Source organism: Salvelinus namaycush, chromosome 10, assembly GCF_016432855.1.
Source record: "Salvelinus namaycush isolate Seneca chromosome 10, SaNama_1.0, whole genome shotgun sequence".
Lineage (NCBI taxonomy): Eukaryota > Metazoa > Chordata > Actinopteri > Salmoniformes > Salmonidae > Salvelinus > Salvelinus namaycush.
The window spans coordinates 13,626,769-13,641,052 of record NC_052316.1 but is presented as its reverse complement, the minus strand read 5'-3'; the positions used below and the strand labels follow the sequence as shown (position 1 = coordinate 13,641,052).

The following is a 14,284-nucleotide window of genomic DNA, read 5'->3' as shown; positions in this document are numbered from 1 at the left end:
TCATTTGTAAATGATGTCTGAGAGTTGGAGTGTGCCCCTAGCTATCCGTAAATAAATAAAACAAGAAAATTGTACCGTCTGGTTTGCTTAATATAAAGAATTTTTAATTATTTATACTTGTAGTTTTACTTATGATACTTAAGTATATTTTTGCAATTACACTTTTGATATATAAGTATATTTAAAACCATATACTTTTAGACTTTTATTCAAGTAGTATTTTATTGGGTTACTTTCACTTTTACTTGAGTAAGATTAAGGTATCTTTACTTTTACTCAAGTATGACAATTGGATACTTTCCATGGTCTATCTATCTCATGGTTCCCATTCCAAAATGGAAAACGTTAACTAGTCCAGAATACCCTTGAAATATTAATGACGGAAATTTGGGTGAAGTACTGTAACATGGTGGTGCCTGTTCTTGATTTTATAACAGGGAAATGCTGATCAGGAGTTAAGTTGAAATGACTCCAAGTTAAGTACATTGCCTGATTTCCTTGTAATCTTAAACATGCCATGGAGGTATAAGAGGCTCCTGTTTGATCAGCTGGATAGAGGTAATTAATTAAAGGCAAATGTCAAATTGGTCTATGGAATGACTCTGATGCTACTGCTTTAATTGCTCCATGAAAATACCTACTACATGAAAAACCCTCAACACATCCCTTGACAAGAGGAAATACCTCTGGAGTATTTATGATAACCTTCTGCCGACTGGTGAGGAGGTCAGGGAGTACAACCATCTCCCCAAATCATCAGTCAAACATTGAAAAGCTTGTTATTTTCATCATTAACTTTATTTTGTTAGACACCATATTTAGTTTGATGTAGCAGCAAGACAGACACAAATAGGTAGAAGTGTGAAGAAGAACCATTCTGGATGGGAAAACAAGGAAACTAACTGTACACTGTTCTTGCCATAATATGGACTTGGTCTTTTACCAAATAGGGCTATCTTCTGTATACCACCCCTCCCTTGTCACAACACCACTGTTTGGCTCAAACACATTGAGAAGGAAAGAAATTTCACAAATTAACTTTTAACAAAGCACACCTGTGAATTGAAATGCATTCCACGTGACTACCTCATGATGCTGGTTGAGAGAATGCCAAGAGTGTCATGAAAGTTGTCATGAAGGCAAAGGGTGGCTATTTTGAAGAATCTCAATTATAAAATATATTTTGATTTGTTTAACACTTTTTTGGTTATGACATGATTCCATATCTGTTATTTCATAGTTTTGAAATCTTCACTATTATTCTACAATGTAGAAAATAGTAAAAAATAAAGAAAAACCCTGGAATGAGTAGATCGACTCGGTACTGGTACCCCGTGTATATAGCCAAGTTGTCATCACTCGTTGTGTATTTATTATTACATGTTATTACTTTTCTATTATTTCTCAATTTTCTCCCTCTCTGGATTGTTGGGAAGGGCCCGTAAGTAAGCATTTCACTGTTAATCTACACCTTTCGTTTACCAAGCATGTGACGAATAACATTTTATTTTATTTCCATGTGATGACACTCACACAAAAAATCTTGGTGCTTTCAAGACAACTGGGAACTCGAGGTCCGACTTTCCAACTGGGAACTTGGAGATCTCTGACTTCAGTGCGTTAATGACATTTGGGAACTTAGGGAAAAAACTAGCTCAGACTGGAAAATATCGTTTTGACCGGTCATCCAAATAGGAATTTGTTATTCTAGAGCTCCGACTTTCCAACCCAGATGCCATTAACGCACTGAAGTCGGAGATATCTGAGTTCACAGTTATTTGTGCGCAGTTTATCTGGCAACCATCCATTTATATATACACTATACACTAGACAACTCTTAGGGGGCGCTGTGTTGAAGCCACCATGCCTCCATCTTAGCACTCCCCCCCGCTGTAATCTTTTTTTAGAAGCGATAGAAATGCATTTATTAATGTCTACATTATTTTTTACCACATGTATTATATTACAGACACCTTAATGCATACTTTTACATTGTATTGTGTGAGCTAAACATAAAACATTTAAAAATTGATATAAACATATTCCTTAAAGCATCATTTTTAGAGATTACTAATGTTACTATCCCCAGTAAAAAAAAAAATACTTAAATACTTGTAGTTGAAATACTGTACAATTCCATTCATTCCTATGGAGGATCGAGTGGTGCAGTGGTCTAAGGCACTGCATATCAATGCTAGAGGCGTCACTACAGACCCTGGTTTGATTCCAGGCTGTATCACAACTGGCCATGATTGGCCCAGCGTCGTCATGGGTAGGTCGTCATTGTAAATAAGAACTTGTTCTTAACTGACTTGCCTAGTTAAATAAAGGTTAAATAAAAAATGTAATACCGGGGAGTGCCAATATGGCCGACCGGTGTCTTCAAATCCTCTCAAGGGCCAATACATAGCCTCTGTAATCCAGAGTTTATATACATCACTTCCTGCAAACCATTCAATATCAGTAGACCAAAATGGCCATCATCAATAACTTGTCTTTTTTTGCATTATTGTTTGTAACATTAACAGTTGCATTGGCTAGTGCCGATGACCGAACGAAAACGGTGGAATTCAACGTAAAACCCGGCGGAGAGGTGCACACGTTCTCCGAGAAAATGGTAAACGATATTAGCTAATTAACGTTAGTTATGCTAGCTTGGTAGAGAGCTGTGATGCATGAAAGCTCACAACATTCAGCTAGTGAAGTCGTGTATGCTGCATTGTGTGCTCAGCACAATTTTGTCGTTAAGGAGCTGTTTATCTTACTATTTATTAGATAATGTGTGTGGCACATATGCATACGAATTGACTGCTTAGCCAAAGAGGGTTAGCCAGCATGCTAACTTGCTGGTTAATTCCCTGCAAGCTATCTTGTTGTTGAATATTCACATAGCTATGCTTGCTAATTAAAATAACAACCAGGCATATGATGACACCACACAGTTTTCAATTAGAATTCATATCTAAAAACAACCAAGATTTTGAAAAGGCTTTGGTCGTCGCATGATGATGAGGAAACGACCTCTGATATGCTGACACGTCTCTACTAGAGTGCCACAAGGAGGCCATTCATTGGTCTAGAATTTAGCTATATTTCCCCCATGCTAATTTTCCAGAGTCAATAGCTGTGTTCGAATACTCATACTAACCTACTATTTGTGACGTAAATTGCTTATTGGTCATAGTATGGATATTTTTTTATTTACAACAAATCAGTACAAAAGGTACGTTTTTTAAAATAGATTTATTTAACTAGGCAAGTCAGTTTATTTAATCTCTCTCTCATAGATATAGATTAAATAAACTGGATAATATATATATTATCCAGTTTATTTTGTAACTCAATCAGTTCCATCTTCTCCTCCCCAAGAGGCTGGCTGGGGACCTCTGAGATGATCACCTTTTCCTCCTCAGCTCTTCTGGTCTTAGCAAGATGACTAGCAGATTAAATCTTTTTATATACATATATCTTTTTTTTTTACACCTTTTTCTGACCAATTTCGTGGTATCCAATTGGTAGTTAGTCTTATCTCATCACTGCAACTCCCGTACGGACTCGGGAGAGGCGAAGGTCGAGAGCCGTGCGTCCTGCGAAACACAACCAACCAAGCCACACTGCTTCTTGACACAATGCCCACTTAACCCGGAAGCCAGCCTCACCAATGTGTCGGAGGAAACACCGTACACCTGGCCACTGTCAGTGTGCACTGAGCCCGGCCCGCCACAGGAGTCGCTTGTGCGTGATGGGACAAAGACATCCCTGCCGGCCAAACCCTCCCCTAACTCGGACGACGCTGGGCCAATTGTGCCCAGCGTCGACCCCGATTGGTTGAAAGCCGTGGTAAATGATGCCATGTTCAAAACAACTGGGAACTAGGAAATCTCCAACTTCTGACTTCAGTGCGTTAGACAACTGGGAACTTGGGAAAAAGTTTTGAACCGTCATCCAAGTCGGAAACTGGCATCTTTCTAGAGCTCCGACTTTCTGACGACTGACATCATGATATGACCTAGTTTTTTTCTCAAGTTCCCAGTTGTCTTAAAAGCACCATGAGACAATATACCACGAGTATGATGCAAAACAACTTGTTTATTGTTCTAATTACACTGGTAACCTCTTTATAATAGCAATAGCGCACCTCAGGGGTTTGTGGTATATGGCCAATATATCACGGCTAAGGGCTGTATCCAGGCACCCCGTGTTGCGTTGTGCTAAGAACAGCCCTTAGCCGTGGTGTATTGGCCATATACCACACCCCTCATTCCTTATTGCTTAAATATACAATAGTAGCCTATGCATTTGAAAATCAAGTGCCACTATTCATTACAAATTGCAGATCTTTGAAATAATAATGAGCTAATCAGCTACGGTAGCTGTAACTTGACTCCCAAACAATGAACACACATTTGTCTTGTCTATTAATTATGTTCATTCCTATCTCTATTTAATCACCAAGAAAATGTAATTAATTTCTACAATTCCTACTTCTTTCACAGAGAGAATATGAATGTTCATTTACTTATGCATCACAAGGGGGAACCAATGAGGTAAGTTGTATCCTAATCAAAGTCGAGGTTATTTCAACCTAATAAATAGGACATTTCATTCTAGTCTAGCGTTGAAACATAGGCTACCTGCTGTAAACGGATGAATAGCTTTCTAGTGTAAAACTCAATTCTAAAGTAGATCAACAGAGAGTACATTTCAACCTTTGTCATACTACTCGGATATCTAAAGAATTATCAAAATCTTGATATTCTAATAACAGGTATTCATGTTGTTGTTTTAACAGCAATGGTTGATGAGTGTGGGCCTAAGCGATGATGACGGCCTGTTCTCCTGCTCAGTGTGGAGGTAAGCTGTAAATCAGTCAGAGGTTACACTCTGAACAACGGACGTTAGGATGCAGAGATCCATGTACACTGAATTACTTACTCATTCAAGTGCCGCATGGTGGTTATTCACCCGAGATGTCCCAGGTCAATCAGTTCCAGTTTGTCATCTTGGCTTTGCCTAATAAATAACTAATAGCGGAATCAGACTTCTGTAGTGATTTAATCAGTCTTCATTTTTATTTCTTCCTTTTTGTTGACAGACCCCAGGGGAAGTCCTACTTGTTTTTCACTCAGTTCAAGGCAGAGCTGAAAGGAGCCAAGATTGAATATGCCAGCGCATATGTAAGTATCCAACATACAGATGGGTAATCTAATTTGCTATCATATCTGCATCTCTACATAATAATGCATTGGAGCAGAAACATTGTGAACATGTTTTGTTGTATAAAGAAGATTAACATATGTCCAATATCAGCATATCGTTGCTGTAGCATTGACTTGTCTTCCCCTCTGGTCTCCTGGTTCAAGTGCACCATTTACTGTCTGTGATAATGAGGTAAAACTGCACATCCCCATGGAAACATTTCTTCTGAGTTTCCAGTGTGTACCTACACATTGTCTGACTTCTGTCTGTTTTTATCCTGATTTACTGGCAAGCTAAATCAAAGCTAGTATAGGGTTTTATATGGGTAGAGATTATCAGAGAGATTTATGCCAAGTCACATACTGTAGGTACAGTGGGGAGAACAAGTATTTGATACACTGCCGATTTTTGCAGGTTTTCCTACTTACAAAGCATGTAGAGGTCTGTAATTTTTATCATAGGTACACTTCAACTGTGAGAGACGGAATCTAAAACAAAAATCCAGAAAATCACATTGTATGATTTTTAAGTAATTAATTTGCATTTTATTGCATGACATAAGTATTTGATACATCAGAAAAGCAGAACTTAATATTTGGTACAGAAACCTTTGTTTGCAATTACAGAGATCATACGTTTCCTGTAGTTCTTGACCAGGTTTGCACACACTGCAGCAGGGATTTTGGCCCACTCCTCCATACAGACCTTCTCCAGATCCTTCAGGTTTCGGGGCTGTCGCTGGGCAATACGGACTTTCAGCTCCCTCCAAAGATGATCTATTGGGTTCAGGTCTGGAGACTGGCTAGGCCACTCCAGGACCTTGAGATGCTTCTTACGGAGCCACTCCTTAGTTGCCCTGGCTGTGTGTTTCGGGTCGTTGTCATGCTGGAAGACCCAGCCACGACCCATCTTCAATGCTCTTACTGAGGGAAGGAGGTTGTTGGCCAAGATCTCGCGATACATGGCCCCATCCATCCTCTCCTCAATACGGTGCAGTCGTCCTGTCCCCTTTGCAGAAAAGCAACCCCAAAGAATGTTTCCACCTCCATGCTTCACGGTTGGGATGGTGTTCTTGGGGTTGTACTCATCCTTCTTCTTCCTCCAAACACGGCGAGTGGAGTTTAGACCAAAAAGCTCTATTTTTGTCTCATCAGACCACATGACCTTCTCCCATTCCTCCTCTGGATCATCCAGATGGTCATTGGCAAACTTCAGACGGGCCTGGACATGCGCTGGCTTGAGCAGGGGGACCTTGCGTGCACTGCAGGATTTTAATCCATGATAGCGTAGTGTTTTACTAATGGTTTTCTTTGAGACTGTGGTCCCAGCTCTCTTCAGGTCATTGACCAGGTCCTGCCGTGTAGTTCTGGGCTGATCCCTCACCTTCCTCATGATCATTGATGCCCCACGAGGTGAGATCTTGCATGGAGCCCCAGACCGAGGGTGATTGACCGTCATCTTGAACTTCTTCCATTTTCTAATAATTGCGCCAACAGTTGTTGCCTTCTCACCAAGCTGCTTGCCTATTGTCCTGTAGCCCATCCCAGCCTTGTGCAGGTCTACAATTTTATCCCTGATGTCCTTACACAGCTCTCTGGTCTTGCCCATTGTGGAGAGGTTGGAGTCTGTTTGATTGAGTGTGTGGACAGGTGTCTTTTATACAGGTAACGAGTTCAAACAGGTGCAGTTAACAGGTAATGAGTGGAGAACAGGAGGGCTTCTTAAAGAAAAACTAGCAGGTCTGTGAGAGCCGGAATTCTTACTGGTTGGTAGGTGATCAAATACTTGTCATGCAATAAAATGCAAATTACTTAAAAATCATACAATGTGATTTTCTGTATTTTTTGTTTTAGATTCCGTCTCTCACAGTTGAAGTGTACCTATGATAAAAATTACAGACCTTTACATGCTTTGTAAGTAGGAAAACCTGCAAAATCGGCAGTGTATCAAATACTTGTTCTCCCCACTGTATGTGTTTATTTGGACAGTGAGGCTAAAACTTTTAATTTGGCTCTACATTCCAGCATTTTGGATTTGAGATCAAATATTTTATGAGGCGACAGTACAGAATCACCTTTTATTTGAGGGTATTTTCCTACATATGTTTTACCGTTTAGAGATGAAAGCACTTTATGTATCTATTCCCCCCATTTTAAAAGGTGTCGTTAATTTAGAACTATTTTCGGCTGCCAGCCCAATTTTCAAACGCACACTTGTTTGCAATTCCGACCTGTTGGCGCTCTTCTGTTTTCAAACACTATCGCCAGGATTGGTAATTTACCTGAGCTCGCTTGCACGGAGATGGGAGGGGTGGCAATATCTGAGGTGTGTCCTTAACATGCCAATTTCAGGCAGCGCTGGTGGGGATATTTTAAGACCAACCCTAAACTGGTAACACGCATGGTTATGGATTTTTCGCATGGATTTTGATAGCGGAAGCGCAGCCTATCCAGCCGTGACGCACATTCCCCACATGCACATCGAACAAGATAGATTTTAGTGCACATTAACCTCATATTTAGAAACATAATAAACTCATGTTTTTCCCCCCATTTTAATTTGATTAAAAACCATAGCCTCCCCTTCTCTCAAAGGTTGTTTTTTTTGGGGGTGGGGGGGTTGTGCCCAATGCGTTCGCCAAGTAGACAACACTATCATAAAGGGTTTGACTCATGAGACCGCTTTGAAATATATCTTAAATCACCGAAGCTTAATTCAAATATCAAGTTTGGGAGTTTATCCTTTTTACTGTAGCTATGTAGGTAATTGTACATTATTTTAGCCAGCTTATTATTATTTTGGATGTGCATAAAACCCCCTCCATGTAGGCTATATTCCCATAATGCAGTGGTGGAACAAGTATCCAATTGTCATACTTGACTGAAAGTAAGAATACCTTAATAAAAAAAGACTAAAGTGGAAGTCACCCAGTAAAATACTAGAGTAAAAGTCTAGAAGTATTTGGTTTTAAATATACTTAAGTATCAAAAGTAAATGTAATTACTAAAATATACTTTATGAAAATGTAAAAGTAGAAATCATTTAAAATTCCTTTTATTAAGCAAACCAGATGGCACCATGTTATTTTAATTTATGGACAGCCAGGGGCACACTCCAACACACAGACATATTTAATTACAAACGAAGCATGTTAGTTTAGTCAGTCCGCCAGATCAGAGGCAGGAGGGATGACCAGTGTGCGAATTGGACCATTTTCCTGTCCTGTTAAGCATAAAAAACGGTAATAAGTACTTTTGGGTGTCAGGGAAAATGTATGGAGTAAAAAGTACATACATTTTCTTTAGGAAGGTAGAAGTAAAAGTTGTAAAACATATAAATAGTAAAGTACAGATACCCCGAAAAACTACTTAAGTAGTACTTTAATAAACTGTATCAATCCACAACGGACTAGAAAGAGAATTTTCCGTGCCCCCAGCCGATTTGGAGTTGGTTGACAACACGAAGACCTCAATAACAGATGCCCATAAACTTCCTTCAAGTCATTGCGCTAATGCTATTTGGCATTGGCTCACAACACCACTAACTTCCTTCATACTGGACACAGTGACATAAAATTGGTATCCACAACTTCATCTGACTCTCGGGAAGTACTGTATTTACAGGGCCTCATTGCCAAAATCCCGAAGTATTCCTTTACGCCATCAAAACCCAGCCCTTTCATTGAACTCATAATTCCTCCAGGGAAAATAGCTACATTTTATAGCCCTATCGTTAAGGTTTACATTGCATTAGGTTTGTTAAAAAAAGAGCCCTTAGTGTAGGCCTGTTAAATCAGTCATAGTTATCCCTAATCATGGTAGCATCCACATTAATGTAGAAGTGTTCAGAAACATATTCTATTCTTATTTACAATAAAAGTGATCTCAAATGACACGATATACACTGCTCAAAAAAATAAAGGGAACACTAAAATAACACATCCTAGATCTGAATGAAGGAAATATTCTTATTAATTATTTTTTTCTTTACATAGTTGAATGTGCTGACAACAAAATCACACAAAAATGATCAATGTAAATCAAATTTATCAACCCATGGAGGTCTGGATTTGGAGTCACACTCAAAATTAAAGTGGAAAACCACACTACAGGCTGATCCAACTTTGATGTAATGTCCTTAAAACAAGTCAAAATGAGGCTCAGTAGTGTGTGTGGCCTCCACGTGCCTGTATGACCTCCCTACAACGCCTGGGCATGCTCCTGATGAGGTGGCGGATGGTCTCCTGAGGGATCTCCTCCCAGACCTGGACTAAAGCATCCGCCAACTCCTGGACAGTCTGTGGTGCAACGTGGCGTTGGTGGATGGAGCGAGACATGATGTCCCAGATGTGCTCAATTGGATTCAGGTCTGGGGAACGGGCGGGCCAGTCCATAGCATCAATGCCTTCCTCTTGCAGGAACTGCTGACACACTCCAGCCACATGAGGTCTAGCATTGTCTTGCATTAGGAGGAACCCAGGGCCAACCGCACCAGCATATGGTCTCACAAGGGGTCTGAGGATCTCATCTCGGTACCTAATGGCAGTCAGGCTACCTCTGGCGAGCACATGGAGGGCTGTGCGGCCCCCCCCAAAGAAATGCCACCCCACACCATGACTGACCCACCGCCAAACCGGTCATGCTGGAGGATGTTGCAGGCAGCAGAACGTTCTCCACGGCGTCTCCAGACTCTGTCACGTCTGTCACAAGTGCTCATGTGCTCAGTGTGAACCTGCTTTCATCTGTGAAGGGCGCCAGTGGCGAATTTGCCAATCTTGGTGTTCTCTGGCAAATGCCAAACGTCCTGCACGGTCTTGGGCTGTAAGCACAACCCCCACCTGTGGACGTCGGGCCCTCATACCACCCTCAAGGAGTCTGTTTCTGACCGTTTGAGCAGACACATGCACATTTGTGGCCTGCTGGAGGTCATTTTGCAGGGCTCTGGCAGTGCTCCACCTGCTCCTCCTTGCACAAAGGAGGAGGTAGCGGTCCTGCTGCTAGGTTGTTGCCCTCCTACGGCCTCCTCCACGTCTCCTGATGTACTGGCCTGTCTCCTGGTAGCGCCTCCATGCTCTGGACACTACGCTGACAGACACAGCAAACCTTTTTGCCACAGCTCGCATTGATGTGCCATCCTGGATGAGCTGCACTACCTGAGCCACTTGTGTGGGTTGTAGACTCCGTCTCATGCTACCACTAGAGTGAAAGCACCGCCAGCATTCAAAAGTGACCAAAACATCAGCCAGGAAGCATAGGAACTGAGAAGTGGTCTGTGGTCACCACCTGCAGAATCACTCCTTTTTTTGGGGGTGTCTTGCTAATTGCCTATAATTTCCACCTTTTGTCTATTCCATTTGCACAACAGCATGTGAAATCTATTGTCAATCAGTGTTGCTTCCTAAGTGGACAGTTTGATTTCACAGAAGTGTGATTGACTTGGAGTTACATTGTGTTGTTTGTGTTCCCTTTATTTTTTGGAGCAGTGTATTATTTACCATTCATTTCTATTGGGCACAACAAAATCTGAAACACGACCAAAACAAACTGCAAATGCATCCAACAAGTTTGTAGAGTCACAAGCCTGATGTAGTCATTGCGTGCTAGGAATATGGGACAAAGTATTACATTTGACTAAATGTAATACACTATGTGAATTAGTCCAAATAATTGACACCTAGACACTAGATTGCCTACATAAAGTGCTTTCATTTCTAAATGGATTTTTTTTGTTGAAAATACCTTCAAATGAAAGGTGACATTATGTATTGTCGCCTCATTAAAAAAAACATTTTCTCAAATCCAAAGTGCTGGAGTATAGAGTCAAATTAAAAGATTGAAAGAAATGTGAGTCGTATTCAGTATGTTTAGTAATTGCTTGCTTTTCTAAAGTCTACTAATATTGCCAGCAGGCATCCCAGCTCAAATAGACAAGCTAGCTACTCTTAACTTGATTGATTGCCTGAAATGGCTTCTTGGTAGCTAGTTATGAGGTTGGGAGATTGGGAATATCTGGGCTAGGCAAAGCCTACTTTATAAAATTCCTAGGTGGCTAGTAGTATTACAGAGAAACAACAAATGTAACAAAATAGTTTATTGGTTTTAAACAGGACAAATCTGAGGGGGAACGTGCCGCTGTCCCCCGTTAAGGGCTCTGTATGGGGGTGAATTTGAGAGAACTGTATATATTGCAGTCAGAGAATACATTGTTAGCATGTTGCATTCAGATCTAACAATGTATTCTTCTCCAAAGTGAATGATGCAGTGTTCAGAGTACAGGCAACGGTCTCAGATTAGTCGCATCACATGTATGTTGCACACAGAGTTCTAAGGCAGTGATTCCCAAACCTGTTTGTGCTGCGACCCACCCACCGTAAGCTTTTGATATCTCCCTCTGATTTACTAAGTAAACTAGACCAATGAAGTCACGACCCAGTTTCTCGTCACAACTCCACACGAATCAATGGCAACCCACCAGTGGTTTCCAAAACTCCATTCAGGGAAACACTGTTCTGAAACCACTGTTCTGAGGAATCTGACAGGGGGAGGAGGCTTTGTACATCGCAGCACACACACACCGCTCTACCACAGGGCTCTCGTTGAACAGCTGCCCTTGCAAGGACAAAGCCCCAGACAGACGCTGTCATCAGAACAGCACTGTTCAACCTCTCCTCCTGCCGTCACTGTCCCCTGGGAAGAGACAGAAAAAAAATGACTCACTAAGCGTTGTGATGAAAATAACCAGCGCCCCTGAGAAGCAGATTAACTCCTCAACCTTGTCTCTCCACTAACTCTCCTTGCCTCTGCCGTGATGACTCTTTTTCCCATTCACCCTCCCATTCCCTCGTTTATTTATTTTCTCGTCAATCCCCTGCTCTCATCTCTCCCCGTCATCCTCTCCACAGTCCCAGACTGCAGCGGGAGGACAGAGGGATGTGACTTTGAGCGAAGATGAATTCACTGTGGGAGATTCTACAGGTGAGATGACTAGTCTTACTGCTGATCTACTACACTCCACCTGTCTGTCACAGCAGCACAAAACTGGATGGAATTGATGATGGATCTATAATTCTGCCATCATAGCTATGATTTTTCAAACTGAAGATTTAATCTACAATTTATTACAACAATCTACTGAATGTTGTTTTTGATTGAACGTTGTACTTGTGTTATGATGATGCGGTAACTCATTTCCTCTCCTGTCGCCCTTTCAGTGACCCACAAAGACGGGAAGTTCCGCGCTGAGCTCTCCAAACTGACCATTATTGGCCGGACACGACACGATGAGCTCTAATTGGCTGGAAATCTGAATGACTATTGTCATATCGCCCTATCGTGAGATCCAGGCGAGCTCTCAAGGCAGGCAATGTGCTCTACTGTCCACGACAATGGCAAATGGATGGCGTTTAAACAAAGGACAGCCTATCAGCTTGGTGGTCTACAACTTTACTGTTCAATAAATCTATATATTTTGGGGGATTTTTTTTTTAGGAATATGGCTTTACTGTATGAGAATGTATATGGGGATGTCTGATTTGGCGGGTTTAGAAAGATGTAGTCTGAGGATTTCTAAGTCTTATGCTAAGCCAGGGAAATGTGAGTAGTCTATTGTCTTCATCGTGCACACGTAAACACAATTATGTTTTTTCCAATCAGTTGCTTCTCTCTGGAAGTAAATGGTTAACCCAGACAGAGTAGAGCAGGGAGCCCAGTTTCTGTGTTTTTGATCTGCATAGAGCACCTGATTCAACCAACCAATCGTCATTCAATGCGGTTGATGACGTTTTACTCCTACCAACAGTCTTAATGAAGCTAGGTTGAGCTTTAGAACAGACACTAATTTGGTCCACCAGGATTGGAGATGTACTGTCTTGCCTTGATTTATGAGACAGTTAGCTAGCAGCACGTACCATATCTATCCAGGTTTATCCCTCTGTCCAGAGGAGGACCTTTGTGTTGATAGTGGAGTCCCCCTCCTCGCCAGCGAGAGTCCCTGGAGTCCCAACAGGAAATGCCACAAGGCGCTGACAGGCATCGAGAGACAAACAGAAAGTTAAATTTTTTTAAATAATCTTTTCTACTCTGTGTTCTGATTCACAATGTGCAACGTATGCTCCAATAAAAGTCATGTCTGGGAATGTGAAATGTTTGTCCTCCTGTTTTGTTTTGACAGAGCTGTGCTTGATCAGAAAGTCCCTGCTGCGTGATGGTTGTCAGCTTGGATTACTTTCAGAAAAGTTGTGTGCTGATCTCATGCTCTTGTTTTCCAGTGCACACATTTTCAGTTCAGCAGGTTCCATAGCATTATATCCAGTGCAACTAGAATGTTCCACATAAGAATGGAGCTATTACGCTAAGTAATTCAAAATGCTTAACGTTTTTGGACATTACAAATGTGTGTGGACATCAGTCTTGACAATACATTGTTTTCCCTCTACTACAATGGCTCCTTTATTTGCCAATGGTTTACTTTTTCTGTTGGTTGAGTTGCATTCCATCTCAAACCAAACTATAAACACGTCATTACTATTGTCCATCTGTTACTACTCAAACTGTTTACGTTGAACTTTCCCGTGTCTATTTAAGTATCAAAAAACATAGCCAGAGCCAACATTGTTTAAAATTGCATTGGCATGTATTCCTAAGATCCCTGATTAGAACCATGTTTCCAGTCCAAAAGCATCTGCTGAAGTACATGTCAAGTCCACAAGAGGGCATCAAATTAAACATGATCTACAACGACGTTACAACTGGGATACATTTAGATTGCTTCTGAACTACAGACACGATGATACGACCCAATGAGTGAGTCATGACGTCTCTCGTGTAAATGATCTCAGACAGTTTGGCCTGCATTTCCCTGTCTCTCTTTCTTCCTCTGTATCTCCTGACTGACATTTACAGGGAACAGATGGCGGTCAGGCTAGAGGCAGTGGAAATGCAATTGCGTCACCACCACGTGCCCTTTGAAGGGTAGGACTAATGATCAGCTGCCCCCATGTCTCTGTCCCCGTCTCCCCCCTGACATACATCCAAGCACAGGGTAACCAAGTCAGCCAAGAGACGTGACGCCAAAGAGACGTTCTCAC

General features: G+C 41.4%; 1 protein-coding gene across 1 annotated transcript; it reads left to right on the top strand.

Moving 5' to 3' along the window:
• The first annotated feature begins 2,409 nt into the window (after positions 1 to 2,409).
• Positions 2,410 to 13,340, top strand: LOC120054715 (myeloid-derived growth factor-like). The gene is made up of 6 exons (XM_039002265.1): positions 2,410 to 2,617; positions 4,497 to 4,547; positions 4,793 to 4,854; positions 5,096 to 5,177; positions 12,101 to 12,173; positions 12,410 to 13,340. Exons 1-6 carry the CDS (start codon positions 2,474 to 2,476, stop codon positions 12,487 to 12,489), a joined length of 492 nt encoding a protein of 163 aa, XP_038858193.1. The 5' UTR covers positions 2,410 to 2,473; the 3' UTR covers positions 12,490 to 13,340.
• The last annotated feature ends 944 nt before the right edge of the window (positions 13,341 to 14,284 follow it).

Excerpts from the sequence above, each read along its gene's own strand:
- LOC120054715 (XM_039002265.1), top strand. The coding sequence starts at position 2,474 with ATGGCCATCATCAATAACTTGTCTTTTTTTGCATTATTGTTTGTAACA. Across the intron at positions 2,618-4,496 it reads ACACGTTCTCCGAGAAAATG|AGAGAATATGAATGTTCATT; the intron begins GTAAACGATATT and ends CTTCTTTCACAG. Across the intron at positions 4,548-4,792 it reads CACAAGGGGGAACCAATGAG|CAATGGTTGATGAGTGTGGG; the intron begins GTAAGTTGTATC and ends TTGTTTTAACAG.